The sequence below is a fragment of the Silurus meridionalis genome, chromosome 20 (assembly GCF_014805685.1).
Source record: "Silurus meridionalis isolate SWU-2019-XX chromosome 20, ASM1480568v1, whole genome shotgun sequence".
NCBI lineage: Eukaryota > Metazoa > Chordata > Actinopteri > Siluriformes > Siluridae > Silurus > Silurus meridionalis.
This window is the reverse complement of record NC_060903.1, coordinates 17,206,118-17,223,799: the sequence shown is the minus strand read 5'-3', so window position 1 is coordinate 17,223,799 and position 17,682 is coordinate 17,206,118. Positions and strand designations below refer to the sequence as shown.

Sequence of the window (17,682 nt, the reverse complement as noted above, 5' to 3'; positions counted from 1 at the left end):
TCATCAAGGGTCTGATAAGCCCAGAAATGGAACCAGGACTGATCATGATCAGTTCAGGAAAGCTCTCGCTCTGATTAGTTAGAAAAGTTTGCCCATATGATACACGCTAAATATGGTGGCAATGTTGGAGGGTGTTTCCTTTTCAGTTATGCAACGGGGGCAGGGGTTTCCGTGCACACAGGAAACCAAAAAAAAAAAAAAAACCAACACCCTGAAACTGTGTGGCTGTGTGGACCTCATCTCATAGGTCAGCTTACAGATCAATAAAAGACGAAACTAAACCTGGTTCTGAGAAGTCACCAGGAAAACCCAAACCGAGAAACACCACCCACACTGTCATACAAGAAGTGTGCACCATTATAGTGACATCTGAACCGTTCCAGTTATCAACAGTTGGTTAATAAATGACAAAGGCAGCAGCAGATTTGTTCCACCCACAGCTTCTCCTCTCCCTCCAGGATCAAAAGAGGGAGAAACTGATCCTAAATATAGTTGAATGAATAGGTGTTCTGAATATCACAGCACCTGTGAGAGTTTCTGGGCCAAAACAAATACTTCGCCTATAGAATACAGTAAGAGAAAAGACTTTTTGTTTTGTCGTTATATAAAAGCTCTTTTTCTGCCACCATTCAACCCATTTGACACCGAAGAACATCTTTCCAACCCACTTTTTTTAAACGTGAACCTGCATGTTGAATGAACAGGAGTCGTTTCTTTTTTTTTTCCTAAAAAGGTGCTTTAATATATAACGTCATAGACTGGAAGAAAATTTGCAAACAAACCATGGAACACATCACCTCGAAACGTACTGCGAACGTGGCACCGTGCAGCCCACTGTCACCGATTTCACTCAGCTGCAGTGAACACATGGCTTTCCAAATAACAATAAAGAAAAATAATAATAATAAAGACAGAACCCCAAGTGGACGTAATGCTTAACGAGTCTAAACTTGACACGATAACTAGTTGTGCCTTTAATTATTACTGAAGAAAAAACAAGAGGAAAAAAAAACCAGCTGGAAGAACAAAAACATGAAAACATCCACGACCAACACCAAAAGTGCGCCTCCTCTGTTTAACGTGAGAAGGGATAGAAAATTGTCGACGATACCAATGAGGTAAAGAAAATCTGTGAAAGGGCAGCGTTGTGTTTTACAAAGTACACGTGTGGATTCAAATTGAGAGCATTTATATAAAAACAAAAACAAAAACAAAAACGCAGGGTTCAATTCAGGGAAGAAAAAAAAAACAAAAAAAACAATGCAGCAGCAGAATCATAAAAGTGTCCATTAAAAATGAAATACTGACAGATGAGCAAATTGTCTTACACGTTGCAAATAATAAAAAGGGGAGGGCACAGGGGGTAAATGATGTAAAAACGGGATATTAATGCAAACATAGTGTAGTGTATAAGAGCAAAACGACAAAGAGAGGGGGGGGTTATTGCGTGTTTGGCAACTCTGAGACACTGCTGCTCCTCTCCTAGGCACCGTGGTGAGAGATACTCAAACACACACACACGCTCGTGAAGACCTTGAACAAATCAAGAGCACGCCCGCTTTCACATCTCTCTCTCTCACACACACACACACACACACACACACACACACACACACACACACACACATCTCTCACCGCTCGTGTATGAAGCACTGGAGTCGGGTGCCCCATAGCACCATCATGGTGCAGCTCAGAAGGGGGGGACTGATACACGTGACGATAACCTGCTAATATATAACAGAGAGCGCAAACGATTATTCTGCCACGCACAAGTGTGTCTCAAACCATTTTACTTATTTCGGTGAAAAGCTTCACATGAGTTTGAGACCCTGAATTGCATCTGTGACTTGACCAAAAAAAAAATAAAAATAAAATTCATAAAGTGATGCAACAAGTAAATGATCAGGAAACACCTGAGCGGCACGTTGGCGATTTTTGTGCGTCTTGTGATGATCACGATGACGACTTTCTCTCTTCCTCTCTGTATATTTTATATATATATATAAAATAAACACACACACACACAAACTAAAACTCAGCTTATCCAGAACGAGCACTGAAACGGCCAGACGTGCCAGTCGGCGTGTTCTGTACCATCTCAGGACCTAAAAACACAAGGTGAGGCGTCCTGTTGTTCCTCGTCTCACGCAGCACACCCAGAAGCTGTGGCAGGGTGCAAAGTGAATGAGTTAAAACGTAATCCTTAGCCGCCTTCTTTTTTTTTTGCGACAAACAAATACACACGTCTGTAAAAGAAGCGATGTCTATATGACGACGTGAGAGAGAGCGCAAAAGAAAACAAGAACACTGATGATAAAAACGATTAAAAGAAAGAAAAAACCCCTCCGGCCTCGATAACACTGCCTTTAACAAAACATAATAATAACAATAATGATGATGATGATGATGATGATGATGATGACGACCTGCCTCTGGTTATTTAAAAGAGTAGAATTCAGAAAATTTCTGGAAATATTTTCACGTACAAAAATTTTTTCCCAGTAAAAATGACATTCAAAAAAGGCACTTTGTTGGGTAAGCGAAGAGGAAAGAAAACCCAGTCCTTAAACGCCTGCATAGCATCAACCCGAACATCTGGATTCTCTCGATTCGGAAGGGAAAAATAAGTGGTTTGGCGTTTTTTTTCCTTTTTTTTTGGTTTATTATTAAGCACTTAAGCAAGTGGGTCTTTCTTGAGCTGTAAAGGTTCTGTAGTGGACGTTCGTCACTGTGTGGGGGTGCAGACGGGGTAGGTGGGGCAGGGGCATCTGCACTTCCTGTGTAGTGAGCAGTGGGCTGCTGGGAGGTGAAGTCTGCGAGAGCAGGGACGCCCTCTGACCTCTCGGCTGTGCCCGGGTGAAGCAGGATGGTGCAGCTTGCTACCTGCCTCTGAGGTTCTGCAGAACTCCGTACACATCCTCTTCCATGCTCAGTCCTTCAAAGAACGGAAGCAGGACCAGCAGCTCGGTGTCGGTCATGTCATCGAACCAGGACTGCACAGGAACCTGTGGAGCAAAACACCTGGAGTTAAAGGACCTATGATGAAAGGATGATGAAAGGATCGTTGATGTTCAGAACATTGTAGTATTTTACCTTCCAATCAGAAAATATACAATACAGCCAAAAGTATTGGGACACCTGGCCTTTCATGCCATATGTGGTTCTTCTCCAAACTGTTACCACAAATTGTATAGGTCGTCTTTGGATAAAACTTGGAAACCCAAACCTGTTCCAGCATGAAGATTTGGTTTACATGGTTTGGAGAGGAAGATCTTGAGTGGCCTGCTATGGAGCTTTGATCTCATCCCTACTCAACACTTTTAAGATGAATATGAACACTGACTGCACATCAGGCCTCCTCACCTACATCAGTACCTGCCTTTACTAACACTCTTGTTGCTGATGAACACAAATGTCCACAAACACATCCAAAATCTAGTGGAACATCTTCCAAAAAGAGTTATAATACCAACATTGGGACTAAATGTGAAATCTGATGCTCAAAAAGCACATAATGTATTTACGACCAGGTGTCCGCAAACTTTTGGCAACATAGTGTATAAAAACTGAATAGATAAATCTGATCAGTGAGAGGGGTGAGACTCACAGCGTTCTCAGGGTGGAAGATGTAGGAGGCTGGTGAGTTGTCCACTATTATAACGTTTCGCAGCTCTCTGCCGAGCCGACTCAGGTCTTTGACGTAGTTTCCTCTGTGGAACACGCAGGATTCCCGGAAGAGCCGCGCCCGAAAGACGCCCCACTGGTCCAGCAGGTCAGCCACGGGGTCAGCATACTGCGTTATGGAAGTCAAAGATCAGAACAGTGTTAGCATAATAGCAGGAGAAGAACATTAAAGGTTGTGTTGATAATCTCGTCTCATGAAGAACTGAGTGAACAGAACTGGTTCATTTGCTAGATTCTAGAACGAACCACAGCATGCAAATCCCCGTCGCCACCGTGGCTTTAACCTCAGGGGACTTACCTGCTTCATTTAAATCAAAATAAATACAGTCGAACAAGAGCGTTTAGATCAGACAAGCTTGGCTAATAAGCAAACGGCCGTTTTAGAATCCACAAGCGCCTGCCGTGGACTCTTAAGAACCACTACGCCATGTACAACTAAACAAGACACAACGAGCAGCGTCCGAGACATGAGACATGGTAACGGCAACAAAAGGAAACTTCACGAAGCGTCCAGACTAAAAAAAATAAAAATAAACAGGACGTGTAAGCTGGTGTAGGCTCTGCGACCTAACGCTCTAACACTACCAGCGCACATTCTGTACCGAGTCACGGAGGCTGGAGAGACACTTACCCATGCATTAGCGGCTAAAACAAATTCTGGCCACAGAGACAGAAAAAGGGGGTGGGGGAAGTGGAGTGGCATCAGATATAGAAGGGGGGAAAAGGCAGGAGAACAGTTCACAACTCATTCACAAGCCTTCGGTCATGCTTCAAGTCAAACATCACGTCGAGAAGCCCTGACGCAAGGTTTAAATATACTATAAGGAACTTCCCCCAAGAACAGCTGAATTTATGGTCTTTCTATGAGGCTCTTTTTCCACTGCAGAAAGCACAAAGTACAGAAATGTGCACCATGGTGGTACTGATCAGGAACATTAGCAAAAAAATAAATAAAAAGTTCCAGTTACATAAGAAAATTTCCAGTTTGAGGCAAACCAGAATTAAATGGTACTGTGGATTAGATTGGAATTTTTTTGGTCTGGTAAAATGGCTTTGCATTTATATTTGCAAAAAAAAAAAAAAAAAAAAAAAAAGTGTGATCAGAATAATAATAATGATAAAAAAAAAAAAAAAGTCTGTAAAAGCTCGGAATATTTTGTGCCTACAACAAAATTCCAGAATAAAAACCATAACCAGTTTAAAATGGCCGTTTAACAAAAAAAAAAAAAAAAGAGCTCAGTATTATGTTAATATTTACTGTTCCAGTTGCCTCGGGCATCTGTCGACTTTTTGTTTTTGAAAAACGCAGCGGAAAAACGCCCACGGGGGGTAAAATGATCTTAGCGCCAGCACCTGTGTAGTGCGTATGAAGCTAAAATGTATTGTCGAGGGCTATTATGGGATGTCATGAGGAGATCAAACCTTGGCTAGGCTGGCTGTGAAGAGCACGCACTCGAACAATTCTCCCATCTTCTGCAGGAACTCGTCCACGTGCGGCCTCTTCAGGACGTACACCTGAAACGCAGACACACCCTTAAATGCAACTCGGAGAAAAACAAGCGCCCGAGTCATGAAGTGTGCATTATGCGGGGACACTGGGGACAGACACGATTCTGAAAACGTGGTGGTAATGTTGGCAGGAGAGTTGCTTTTGTAGATGTAAAGCTGCCACCCAGTGCAAGTAATCATGAATAGGCCAACCAGGACAGACACAGCCTATCCTGGATTACTTGAACCAGGTAGAGGCCGTCTAAAAGCTGCACTTTCAAAGCAGAAAACTGCCACATTGAAAAAGATTTTTCATGAAGGGTTTCCTTGAGTTCCATCTGTTTCTGAGCCATTGTTTTAAATAAAATGCACTCAGTTGGCTGTAGGATACTTTTACAGAACTATCTTGCTCTCACATCAATATTAAGGGCTATTTTCCATTCATTAAGATAAAACTGGTAAATAAATAGGATCAGGGAACGAATACTTACGCGTGATACTGTGTGTAAATATATATATTTTTAAACTAAAGGCAGTAGAGTACCTGATGCACCGTGCCGTCGATCTCCACCGGAACGATGAAATCCGCATTACTTATAGGCTGTGAGAAAAGGAAACATCAAAACAAAACCTTTACTTGCTGGAAAAAAAGAGAGAGGAAAAAAAAAAAAAAAACACCTCTATTTCCATCACACCCTAAATATAATTAACAGTAAAGCAAATGGTGGAAAAATATATATTACGCAATCGAGTGTTTTGTATACGGTGTACTGTACATAGTAGTAGTGTATATAGTGTAAATATTGTATTAAACAGCAGGGGGCGCAGATGAGCTTAGAACACTCATTAATACAGTATAAATAAGGATATAAATAATAATACTCGAGATGTAACTGCGGTAATACAATAAATTACACAACACATCTACGTTATTGTGCCAAAAGCAAGACAGGTTATGAATACTTTGCCACACAGGAATTCTCAGAACGCTGGATTATTTAAAGCAGAATTCAAGACTGCACATGCCCTGTAACTATTTCCCTCCTGGACAGTTTTGACTTTCATCTTAAATTATCCTGCGTGTTCAAGAATCTTCTTTATGAATATACTGCTGCTACCGTCGGCCTTTCCTTAACGGCCTTTTCACAGGGATTATCTAAGGAGGATTAAAAGCCCAGACAAATTTAATCTGAACAAATTGAGATACGGTCAGTGATTCGCTCGGAAGCCAACGCTGACCTCTGCTGTATTCAAAAGCTCAGAGTTCACGCGATGACGAGAGCAAGAGCAAAAGTTTATTTCTCGTTCAAGGGGCAGCTGCGATGGAGCTCTTAATTCTCATTACTTTTTAAAACTAAACTGTTGGACAGAAAATCAATCAAAACATATGACAAGATATTGGAATTTAAAGACAATTAAACTTTATTCAAATTGCTTTTAGAGTGCAATATTTCAATCATGCTTCCGCTTGACTCACTCTTATAAATACTAAACAGAGCTGAGCCAGCTGCAATAATCTAAATCTGTACACGCATGTGCATACTATTTTTTCCTCTTCTATTTTTGTTTCATCTTCTCTTTTCTTTTCCCGCCTGCAGACCCCCTCTTAGCAGCGGGACTTTACAGTCCTTGTAAAGTCCTTATTGTGTTCTGTATAATAGGGTTAAAAAAATGATTACAAAAATTTCATTCCGAGCCGTGCTGAAACTACATCTGGGCTGAAAATGACTTTTGGAAATAACGCAACAAAGTAATGACACACAGAGAAAAAAGCTTTCTTGTTTCTTCGGTTTCTTGCTTAATTTTTCTTTTTTATAGTATGTCATCTATAGAAAAACAACGCTACAGTGTGTCAAAAATAAATAAATCAGCCACCAATTACAATAGATTTTGAATGAATGATATCACATCACAAACAAACACATACAGTACACTGAGGTGCCTGAGACAAGCAGAACTCATGTCTGGACTATTAGTAGCAAGTAGAATGAATTATTTGTAGATGTATTAACAGATAAAGCTTTTTTTGCTAATCCAATGACCAGATGTTAAAAAATAAATAAAATAAATACACCCTGACGTTAACAAAGTGGTTTTAATACGAGTGTAAACGATCAGATTATCAGGGAAAGATAAAAATCCAAGAAGCGAAGTGTTCACTTATTTTCATCACTCAACATTAACTAGATCAGATTAAATTTGATTCGCCTGCGAGCTCCTAGGCAACCGAATTACTAGACAGGGAAGCGCAGAGATGGATGAGCTAATGAGTTTATAATTTGGGCCGTTCCAGATAAAAACGTGTGAAGCCTACCTTAAACGAACTGTGCACCAAAGTCTCATCCAAGTCGATCACCACGCACTTCTTCCCATAGTCGTTGATGTTCACCTCGGGGAGGAGATATTTCTCCGGAGGCTGGAAGAACAGAACACAGGTAAAGGATGAATGTCCTGGGAAGGGAGAGGGTGTTAGGAGTAACTTCTGAAGCTGCAGTAGCTCAGGGTTAAAATGTTAACATGTCAAAAGGAATGCAGTCAGCAGCAGCATTCCAGCTCTGCACCACAGCCTCCGTAAAAAGAAATAAAAAAAAATAAAAAAAGTAAAAAAAAGCGGGTCATATGTAAAGAGGAGATGACGGCAGGCCAATCGGATACAGTGAGCAAGTGATGGTGATCCTACTGTGTGAATGTATTCTGTCAGAAATGTGTGGGACTTCCAACGTGAGATTTCCTGTGCATAATGCAGCACGCTAAGAAAATCAATCGCTTTACTATCACAAGAAACAGACCATGTGATGCTTCTGTAATCACTAGTGAAACAGTGCATACGGAATTACCACAATAATTTTGCCAATTATGTTGCGTTGTGTAGGTGATATCTATCCCATAACCTTAATATCGGAATGTTTGATACGCATCACAAAATATAAACTATTTAAAAATAGAAAGAAAATTCTGACAAAAATTTATAAAAAAATAATATCTTGGAAATGTTAAAAAAAAGAAAATTACTATTTAAAAGTTTTTTTTATATAAATAAATAAATAAACAAAGTTAAAACATAAGCAAATATTTAGGGCTATCAAAATTAACATGTTAACGCAAATTAACATTTAATGGCACTAATTTTATTAACGCAGCACACATTTCTGTGACCGTTTTTATTAATAATATAAATAAATATTTATGAAATTAAAACCATCAATGCAACACACATTTATTCCCGATGTCCTTTCTTTACTCAGATATAAAAAAATAAATAAACTCAACCGTAAAATCATTTTTAATCACTAAACATTCGTTTCACTGAAGTCTCAAATCAACCAACCAAAATGATACACACATCCGGCAATTAAAACCGTCCGTGTGGAAACATAGCAAAGGTTCCATTCTGTGTCCTGATGATGTATGTAATTAAAACATTATAAATACTTTTAACATTTACAAGAATATTTTGTCTTAAAGCATCCATATTTGTCCATGCCCATGTTGATTAGAGTATTAAAAACTTTAAAAGTATTAATTCAAGGTACATTTAGAACAGATAGAAATGTGCGATTAAGTTGCGATTAATCACGAGTTAATTTATTATTAAACAGCAAAACTGCTTCTGGTCATAAAAAAATTAAAATAAAAAAATATATAATTTTTATATTTTTATATTTTCCACATTTAGAGATTAATGTTTGCAGAAAAAGTAAAATAGATAAATAGTAAAAATGTATATATAAAAATCAGTATAAAGGAAAACAAGAAAAGTTTTATATAAATAATAATTTAAAAAAACGCGATAGAAATCCCTGCAATACCTCAGAACAGAGCCCTGTGATAATTTATCACGGTGTTGTTGAGCGCTACTCCATTGTGTCAACATGTTTTTTCGTTCTGAAAATGTGAAGGTGAGAGTCTGGTATGTGAGAACTCATAGCCTCTGCACAGCCTACGTCTGCTTTTGCTGTACAAAAAAAAAAAAAAAATTTGACCCAGGAAGTGTAGTCAAAAACATTGCCATCAGCGCAGCGATTTTGGAAATGCAGTGCAGCACGTGCAGAATCCAAAGCAAACAGGAAGTAGTTTGGTGAAAAAAACAGCACCAGAGCCAGAAAAGGGGAAAAAATATCCCTGAAGCACCCTGATCCCTTAGCAAAAAAAAAATCAATGAACGAACGAATATATATATATATATATATATATATATATATATATATATATATATATATATATATATATATATATAAATGGTTTTTTTTTTCCCAAAAACCACACACAAGCAGAAGGAAGAGAAAAGGGGTTATACATACACCGGATACAGGGATGACCTCATCCTGCTCACACTGGACCACGACATATCAGGATAGATGAAGACAGACAGAATACACAAACACAACAGCAGTGAGGGGATACAACACACACACACACACACACACACACACACACACACACACACACACACACACACACACACACACACAGAGTTTAGAGATAACAATGAGGCTGAAATGGGAAAGGCAGAGCAAAACTGAATGCGGGGGAAAAAGACGGGGGGAGGGGGGTTTCTGGGCGTTTAGGGTGTTTAGGGTACCTTCATTAACATGTTTAATTTCAGTCAAAAAAAAGCAACAGCAATGGATTTAGTTAGTACACATTTGGAACAGATTTTGTTCTACTAAACTACTTCATTTTAAATGTTGTGTTGTGGAGTAATCTGATTTCTGACATTCAAACGGTCCCATCGAAATTCCTCACAACATACACTATGTGAACAAAAGTTTGTGGACACCTGACCAGAAGATTGGTGTGCTTTGTAAACATCCCGTTCCACATTCAGCCCCCATGTGCAAGTATAATAAACTCCACTCTTCTGGGAAGATGTTCGACTCGATTTTAGAGAGAGTGCTTGATGAGATTTGTGCTTTTTCAGATACAAGAATGTTAGTAAAGTCAGACAATGATGTGGGTGAGGTGAGGAGGCCTGGGGTGCAGTCAGCATTCACATTTATCCCAAAGATCCCTAAGTGGATTGAGGTCAGAGCTCTATGACAGAACACTTTCACCTCCAACCCATACCTTTATGATACTGTCATGCTCATGTAAAGGAAAAATGTAATGCTACCACATACAAATACATACTATACACAAATGCATCTCTTTCAATTTGTGGTAAGAGTATGATGAAGAACTGCATTTATCTGGTAATGTCAGGTGTCCCAATAGTTTTGTCCATATAGCGTAGTTTGAAAGTGGATTTGTCCATCAAATTATGTATAAAAATACAACTGAACTGAATTTATTCTTAAATTAAACAAAAGTAATGACAATCTGTATCACCATTACTGCTAAAAAAACAAACAAACAACCATTTATTTTTAACATACTATTTAGTGCTATTATTTTCATGATTTAGTTCAATTTTATGAATGAATTTATTTATTATTAATAATTTAATTGCATTAATTTAGTTCAATATTTCTATTGCTATAAATTTATTATACATTAAAATAATTATTTTTCAGTAGCTTTTCAACTGATTTAAAAGTAATTGCTTTTATATAAAATAATCTTTATATTAATTATATAAATCTGATTTAAAAAATAAAAATAAAGGTAAATATCTTTGATACAGTTATCGAAATGTTACGATTAAAAAGATTTTTTGTTTCATTATTTTTCTGGCTTCGAAACAAAATTAATACCATTAAAAAATATTTGTTTAATAGTAATATATTATTATTACTTCATTTTTTTTATTTTAATATCAGTATAATTGCAAGTACCTCAAAATTATTTGAAAAATTTATAACTAATACTATTTTTAATATTAATAAACTAAAAAAAAAAAAACCAACAACAAAAATGAATAGTTATTAACAGTATTTTTATTCACGTAATAAGAGCCTTTCTTTTCATTACTGACATGTGCTGGCTGTAGTTTGGATCATGGTCCAACATGCATTTGTTTTCATTTTGGGTAAACTATTGCATTAATATTACATCTCTCTCTCTCTGTGTGTGTGTGTGTGTGTGTGTGTGTGTGTGTGTGTGTGTGTGTGTGTGTGTGTGTGTGTGTGTGCGCGCGCGTCGTCTTTCACCTTCGGCGGCACTCCGTTCTCCTCCACGGGCGGAGGCAGAGGGCTGCTGGTGTTGTTGTTAGTGCTGGCAGGAGGATCGGCTTCATAACTCCGCAGGCAGCAGAAGAAGGAGCTGAATAAACTACGGTGACTTTTCTTCTTTAAGCTGCTGCTGGACAGCGAGACTGGAGCAGGGGAATCAAAACAAAATGTATTAGAAGGAAAGCATTTCAAAGAATAAACAAACAATTTAATACAATTAGGTGGGGGACCAAAAATAAAAACACACCACACTTCGGTGATGAAGCAGATTTACTGTTAACAGAACGGAACAACTTGGGCAAATCGTTCCTACAGCATCCCACATAGCGGATATTCATCTCATTTTCTCATTATGCCCTCGTTTTATCTGTCTCTCACAGTTATTTGGAGGAAAAACAATGATTAATGAACTACAAAGTGCAAACTTCTCGATAATGACTCCTTCTATATAGCACTATAGCACTTATACTGGAGACTCCTTACATGGATTTTAAATAAACATCTTATTTGAGAAAACTTTATTTTTAATAATTGTATATTTAATTGTATGATATTTAGAGATTTCTTTACAGACATGTTTGTGTAAACTTTTATCACTATTCTATTTTTTTTTTTTTATGCGATACTTTTAGACCAATCAGATTGAAGAATTCAACAGCGATACCATTTAACAAACAGTGTATTTAAAAGTCAACATTAAAGTGCAACTGAAACAAATATAAAGGAGTTTCAAAACTGTGCCAAAGTTTAAAAAGAGATTTAGAAAGTTTAACTGTTGAGCACGACAGAGTGAAAGATTGTAAAATTCACGTGCGAGGAGTGCAACCTTTCCAGAGTATAATAACTACAGGAATCAGATGATGCATTACAGAAACATGTGTACAGGTCACGTGATAATGAAAATGTTTCCCTTTTCAACAGCACACAACTGGCACAAAAGGCTCCTCTCGTTCCTAACATTACATCAGGACACAATAGAAAAGTAAAAAATGTGCTGTGGATATAAATAAAATAAAATAAATAAACGACAATAATTCAACAGCTACATGTGGCACTGTGAAAGTTCACACTACAATCCTGTGCTTTTTTTTCTTTGGGAGTAAGAAAGAATTCATGGTTCGGTGTAGCGAGATGCCATCGGAGTCACTGGCACTTCTCTCTCTTCTGCACTAATAATAATCTTGTGCATACCAAAGCCACAGAGAACGCTCCAAACGCCGACACTGAGGTCACCGGCGAGAGAATGCCCTTTTAAAAATAGGTACGGGAGACTGAAGCCTAGGGGGGGTGGGGGGTTGGTTGTGAGAAAAAGGAGAAAATGAAACGAGAGACCCTCTCTTCCTGACTCCACCCTGTCGTTTATGGGCCTCTAGCTCTATTTTAAGGGCATGTTGGTATTTCGTTTCTTTTCCGTACAGAAAAAAGAAGGCTCTGGTGTGTGAGAGATAGAGCAAAGAGAATGAGAGATAGAGGGAAAGAGGCAGCACCAAATGAAGGAGGGGTTAAAAGCGATACACAACCAATTAAAAGGTTGGATTCCTCTCCTGCCCATTTAGTGGAGAGAAAGAAAAAAAAAAGACTCAGACAAAAATATTACAGCAATCTTTAAAGGCTTCAATGAGTGGGATGCGATCAAATCTTATATTTACTTATTAATTCCTACAAACAGTTTATTTAAAAACAAACGAAAAAATTATTCCTGTAACCTACTCTATATATATATTTAATTTTGGAACTTTTTTTTTAATGTCTATCAAACTGTATATTAGACGCATTTATTAATGTTTTTACATCTATATTAAGAATACATACAACTAAAAATGTCTCTAAACACTGTGTACTGATCTTCTGTTTCTGTCAGACTCATTTTGCACAAAGAACTCGAGTGATATTTGTTCAGATTTGTGTAATATTATATAAAAAGACAGGCTCTTGTTCTTCTTCCCAATTTGGTTAGCTGACTTTGATCGACCTATAAGACACGAGTCAGTGCTACACGCTCTGAGGGACGCTCTGTCCACCCTCTTCTGCATACATGTTTAAACGGATGCCTACGATTGGTCACTTTGATTGACAGGACAAACAGAAACAGAGACATAAAAGATCAAATCTTTTCAAGTGCAAAATTATAGGCACCTTCTAAAGAGAACAAGTTCAATTTGCCTGCATAAACGTGTTAAACCTGTATATTTAATTTGTACACTTGCAAAACACTGCTCTTGAAAGTGTTGGCACCCCACCCTGAAGAGGGGAGGAAAAAAAAAAAAAAAAAAGACTTTACCCACCCTATTCTGTATTATCTAACAAAACCATAAAAACCGTCTGTGCAGAAAGTTTCTCATATTACGTTTGTGCACGTGGGCATCCTCTACAAATTCAAACCAGCAGGCTTATAAATATACTACAGTAAGAATATACTATTGTTTATTAACAATATTACCATATACTACTACAAATAACAACAATCCTTCAGTCATCCTGCCCAAAGTGTTCGATTTTGGTCTGGACCATGGTGTACAGTTCCAAACATAGTTGTAATATTTGTTTTTCCCCTGAGGAGGATTTTAAGGCGTGTATTTTTAAATATTTTAAGGGATAACGTTGTGTCGTGTTTGGGACAGAAACAGTGGAACAACTTCTAGGAATGTTGCGTTGGTGGAAATGTTTTTCCAAACGAGTGCAAAATTCCAACCCGTGTGTGTAACGTTTCTTTCATACGATCATTTTGCCCGTTCTTTCCTGATGCCAAAAAAAGGTGTCGACTGATTACTTCATGAGACAAGACCACGTCGAATGTCGACGGAATTATGACACGTTCCTGAACACGGTCATAAACGGTCAACAACTTTACACTCTCGCAATTTTTTAAGGATAAACAAAACAACGTTCTCCCAGGACTTGGTTCTATCTTACATAGAACCAAGGGATAAACTTAGAAAATTGGTTCTTCAAGAGCTCCTTGGATTGTCAAGGGTTCTTCAGGTTCTAAAGGAACAATTATTTAAGTAGTTTAAATCTTTACTTCATAATAGCGTGAACCTTTTCCGATTGTCTTATTACAAAATAAATAGTTAACTAATAGTTAACCATTCATTTAATAAAAACAAATGGATTATTCTACCTTCCTTAACAAACAAACTAAAGAAACTGCGTTAAAATAGGAAAACCTTTCCATTCTTTTCGTCTTTCCTGGCGAAAAAAACGAACAATGTGATATACTGTAAAAATAATTTGCAACACGTTTACTACGTTCCATCGAGAACATAGACACGTTCCACTCAGGAAATCTCAGCATGCAGGACCCTGACCTCTGCTCTCCACTTGAACGAAAAAAGCAGCCGTCCAAGAGGTCAAAGGTGAAAGCCTTGAAGTGCCTAATTTGTCAGAAAGATCCGACGCCCATCGGCATGGCTACTTTCCCCCCCACGGATAACCTAATGTGTAAACGCGTCTGGTTTTCTGGAAGCTGCAGACCCATCATTACGGCGCAACCGAGCGAACCTCAAATGCAAGGTTACACTTACACGGTTCACATGTAACCGAAAAAAGAGGAAAATAAAAAATAGGGTGTAACTATTTAGAAGTGTGTGAAGTTTAAAAGCACAGAAAACGGCATTAATCTAGGATTCGGATATCGTGTCGAAAGTCATCGTGAGGGTTTGTTACACCGTCACGTCACTGCTGACTTCTTCGCAATTAAGGGCCATAAAGTCTTTAAACCCGGACCTGATCTGTAAATCATGTTACGCCCCAAAATCTCACAACTTCTTCACTCTGGACTCACTTCTGTGAACATAACATTTCACTCTGCACTCGTTTAGTTCGTTATGATAAATAAAATAAATTAGTGCAAAAAGTATTTGGCCAGGAATATAACTATAAGATTTGACCCGTTTGTCCCACACAAGCACAAGCGTGTGCAAAAAAGTGTGTCAGCTTTATTGTTTTACCAATAAATCATATATAGATTACGAACATTTGTGAAAAAATAACAGTCATCAACATCACTTGATATTCAAGTCGTACTCCGGATTCAACAACCTTTTTTTAAAACAGGGAATATCGTGACAACCGTGATACTTTAAGTATTGTAGTATCGCGATATCGATCCTGAAGTCATATCGCCCAGCCTGAATCACCTCAAAACAATATGTTACAATTCAGATTTAACGTGAACAAAAAGTTAAAAGGAAATCGTATTTTTTCTTACAGCTTATTATAAATGTAAACGTAAATATCATTGAAAGAGTGTATGAAACACGGACAGAAAATAGATTTACAGTATATATATTTATTGGTATAATTTTGAGAAAAATAAACATTGGTATATAAAGTTTATACCGTGTATAAATACCGTTATTTGTCCGATATATACACAAAATAAACATTAATGCTGTTTATAAAGTAATAACTCTGAAGTTTGAGGTTTCATGACAGGTCAGAGCCTGAGGCTCGAAGCCCACCGCCCTGCTAACACGGTTAGCTTAGCATATCGCGCAGGCGCGCGTTTTCTCCCACACACACACACACGCCTGAAATCTTACCTTTTTCAGGATTTGACGATAAGATCTCCTCCTCCTTTGGATTCGTAACTTGCGTTATGATGGACGTGTTGTCCATGGAAACGACAGGTTCTTCCTGTTTCCGAGGCTATGCTAAGCTAGTTATAGCGCTGTATATATATTCTGTGCGTAGACGTAGCTGTGAGGGAAGGAAGGGGGACAAGCTAATCGTGGAATAAAAAAAACGAGCCCTGAGGAAATTTAGCTTTCTATTTTTCCCCTAATAAACCATTTCTCCGCTTGACTAAAACCCGCTCCGGTGGCCCTGGTTAGCCTGTTAGCTAGCTGTTTGTTGTTTTTTTTTTTTTTTTTTTGCTAACTTTGAGTCGCGAGCTAGCAAAGCGGCGGCGTCGCTTTGAAGTCTCTCTCTCGCGCGCGCGCTCGCGCTCCTTCAGCTAACCGCTCAAAAAACCTGTACTTTTGGACCTGAAACCGAGTAATTTGTAAACCGAGCAAAAATTTCGTCTACGCTTTGTACACATATGTGTATACATATATATACATACACATACGTATTAATGTTTAATTCTAAGCGCTACTTTGCTTAACAACTAGTTCACTGCCACGGTTAACAAACTAGTGCGCGAGTTTACCGTGTAGCAGGAAAACTCCATTCGCATGAAAAACGGGGGTGATTCCGGCGAGCTCGGGACCAATAAGTCGGGATACCATTAAAGCTGTTATTGCAATGCCCGTGTTTTCGGTATTCTCCTTCCAATATGGTGGCGGTGAGGGTTTAACATGCAGCAGATACATCGCAGAGACGGCAGGAGGAGGTGCGGAGTTTCTAGGAACCCCCCTCCCCTCTGATTAAAAATAAAAGCATGCCCAACACAACACACTACAGCCGCCTCCTCCGGCGAGTTTTACGACACCTCTGGCATTAACGTTAGTTCATTTTCAATGTAAATAAAAAAAAAACAAGCGATTTAATAAAAAAAACATGTCCGACACTGGTTTAGCGTCCACCTTATACTCGAGCCACGTATGAACACAGAATGAGCTGTAACACCTTGTGATTGCTGTCAGTCGCACATCACTACACACCTGTATGAGGTGTTGAGGCTGAAAAAAGGAGGACAATATGACCGAATGATCCACCTTTGATGTGCCAGTGTTCGTGATTTCCTCACGCGAAACTTTATTTATTACATATAAAGATATCGCCCTCTAGCGTTGAAAATGTTATACACAGCTGCCTTCTGGGCGTACTGCGCATGCGTCATACAACATTCATTCTGTAACAGGGTAAAAAAAACAGCAACACTCATGCAGCCCCAGACCATTAAACTACCACCACCATGCTTGACTGTAAACAAGACACAATTTTCTTGGTACTCTTCACCAGGGCATCTCCACACATGCTGGACACCATCTGAGCCAAACAAGTTTATCTTAGACTCATCAGACCACATGACATGCTCTTGTGCAGGTCGTCTTCAGAAACCTTCTGCTTCTGCAACCTCTAAAGGATTGCTGCAGCATTCATGCATCTGTTTTTTCAAGCAGCTTCTGCAAATGACGCACAGCACAAAGACTTGACTTCTTTGATGGACCCTTGTTCTGAGTGGAACTCCTCTTGGAAAACCTCTGTATGACCCTGGCCACTGTACTGTAGCTCAGTTTCAGAGTGTTACTGATCTTCTTATAGCCTCAGCCGTCTTTGTGGAGAGCAACAATTCTAATTCTCAAATCTTTTTTGAGTCGTGGCCAAAAAAGTGCCATGTTGAACATACAGTGGTCAGTATTAGAAAGCCAAATTTTAACTTCAATACAAGATACACAAATTTGTATGGTTCTGTCAAGCAGACAAAAACCTTAACGTGATAAATAGGACA

The 17,682-nt window shown here is 38.5% G+C and overlaps 1 protein-coding gene across 2 annotated transcripts; it reads right to left on the bottom strand.

The window, feature by feature from the left end:
• Positions 1–714: 714 nt before the first annotated feature.
• Positions 715–16,884, bottom strand: ctdsplb (CTD (carboxy-terminal domain, RNA polymerase II, polypeptide A) small phosphatase-like b). 2 transcript variants are annotated; one of them, XM_046876813.1, is made up of 8 exons: positions 15,827–16,883; positions 11,262–11,425; positions 9,474–9,506; positions 7,487–7,588; positions 5,717–5,773; positions 5,107–5,199; positions 3,608–3,793; positions 715–3,005 (listed from the first exon to the last, which is right to left on the bottom strand). In XM_046876813.1, exons 1-8 carry the CDS (start codon positions 15,900–15,902, stop codon positions 2,880–2,882), a joined length of 837 nt encoding a protein of 278 aa, XP_046732769.1. In that variant the 5' UTR covers positions 15,903–16,883; the 3' UTR covers positions 715–2,879. The 2 variants fall into 2 exon arrangements, with proteins under 2 accessions (XP_046732769.1, XP_046732771.1); XM_046876815.1 differs by lacking the exon at positions 9,474–9,506 and having other exon boundaries at positions 15,827–16,884.
• Between the last annotated feature and the right edge of the window lie 798 nt (positions 16,885–17,682).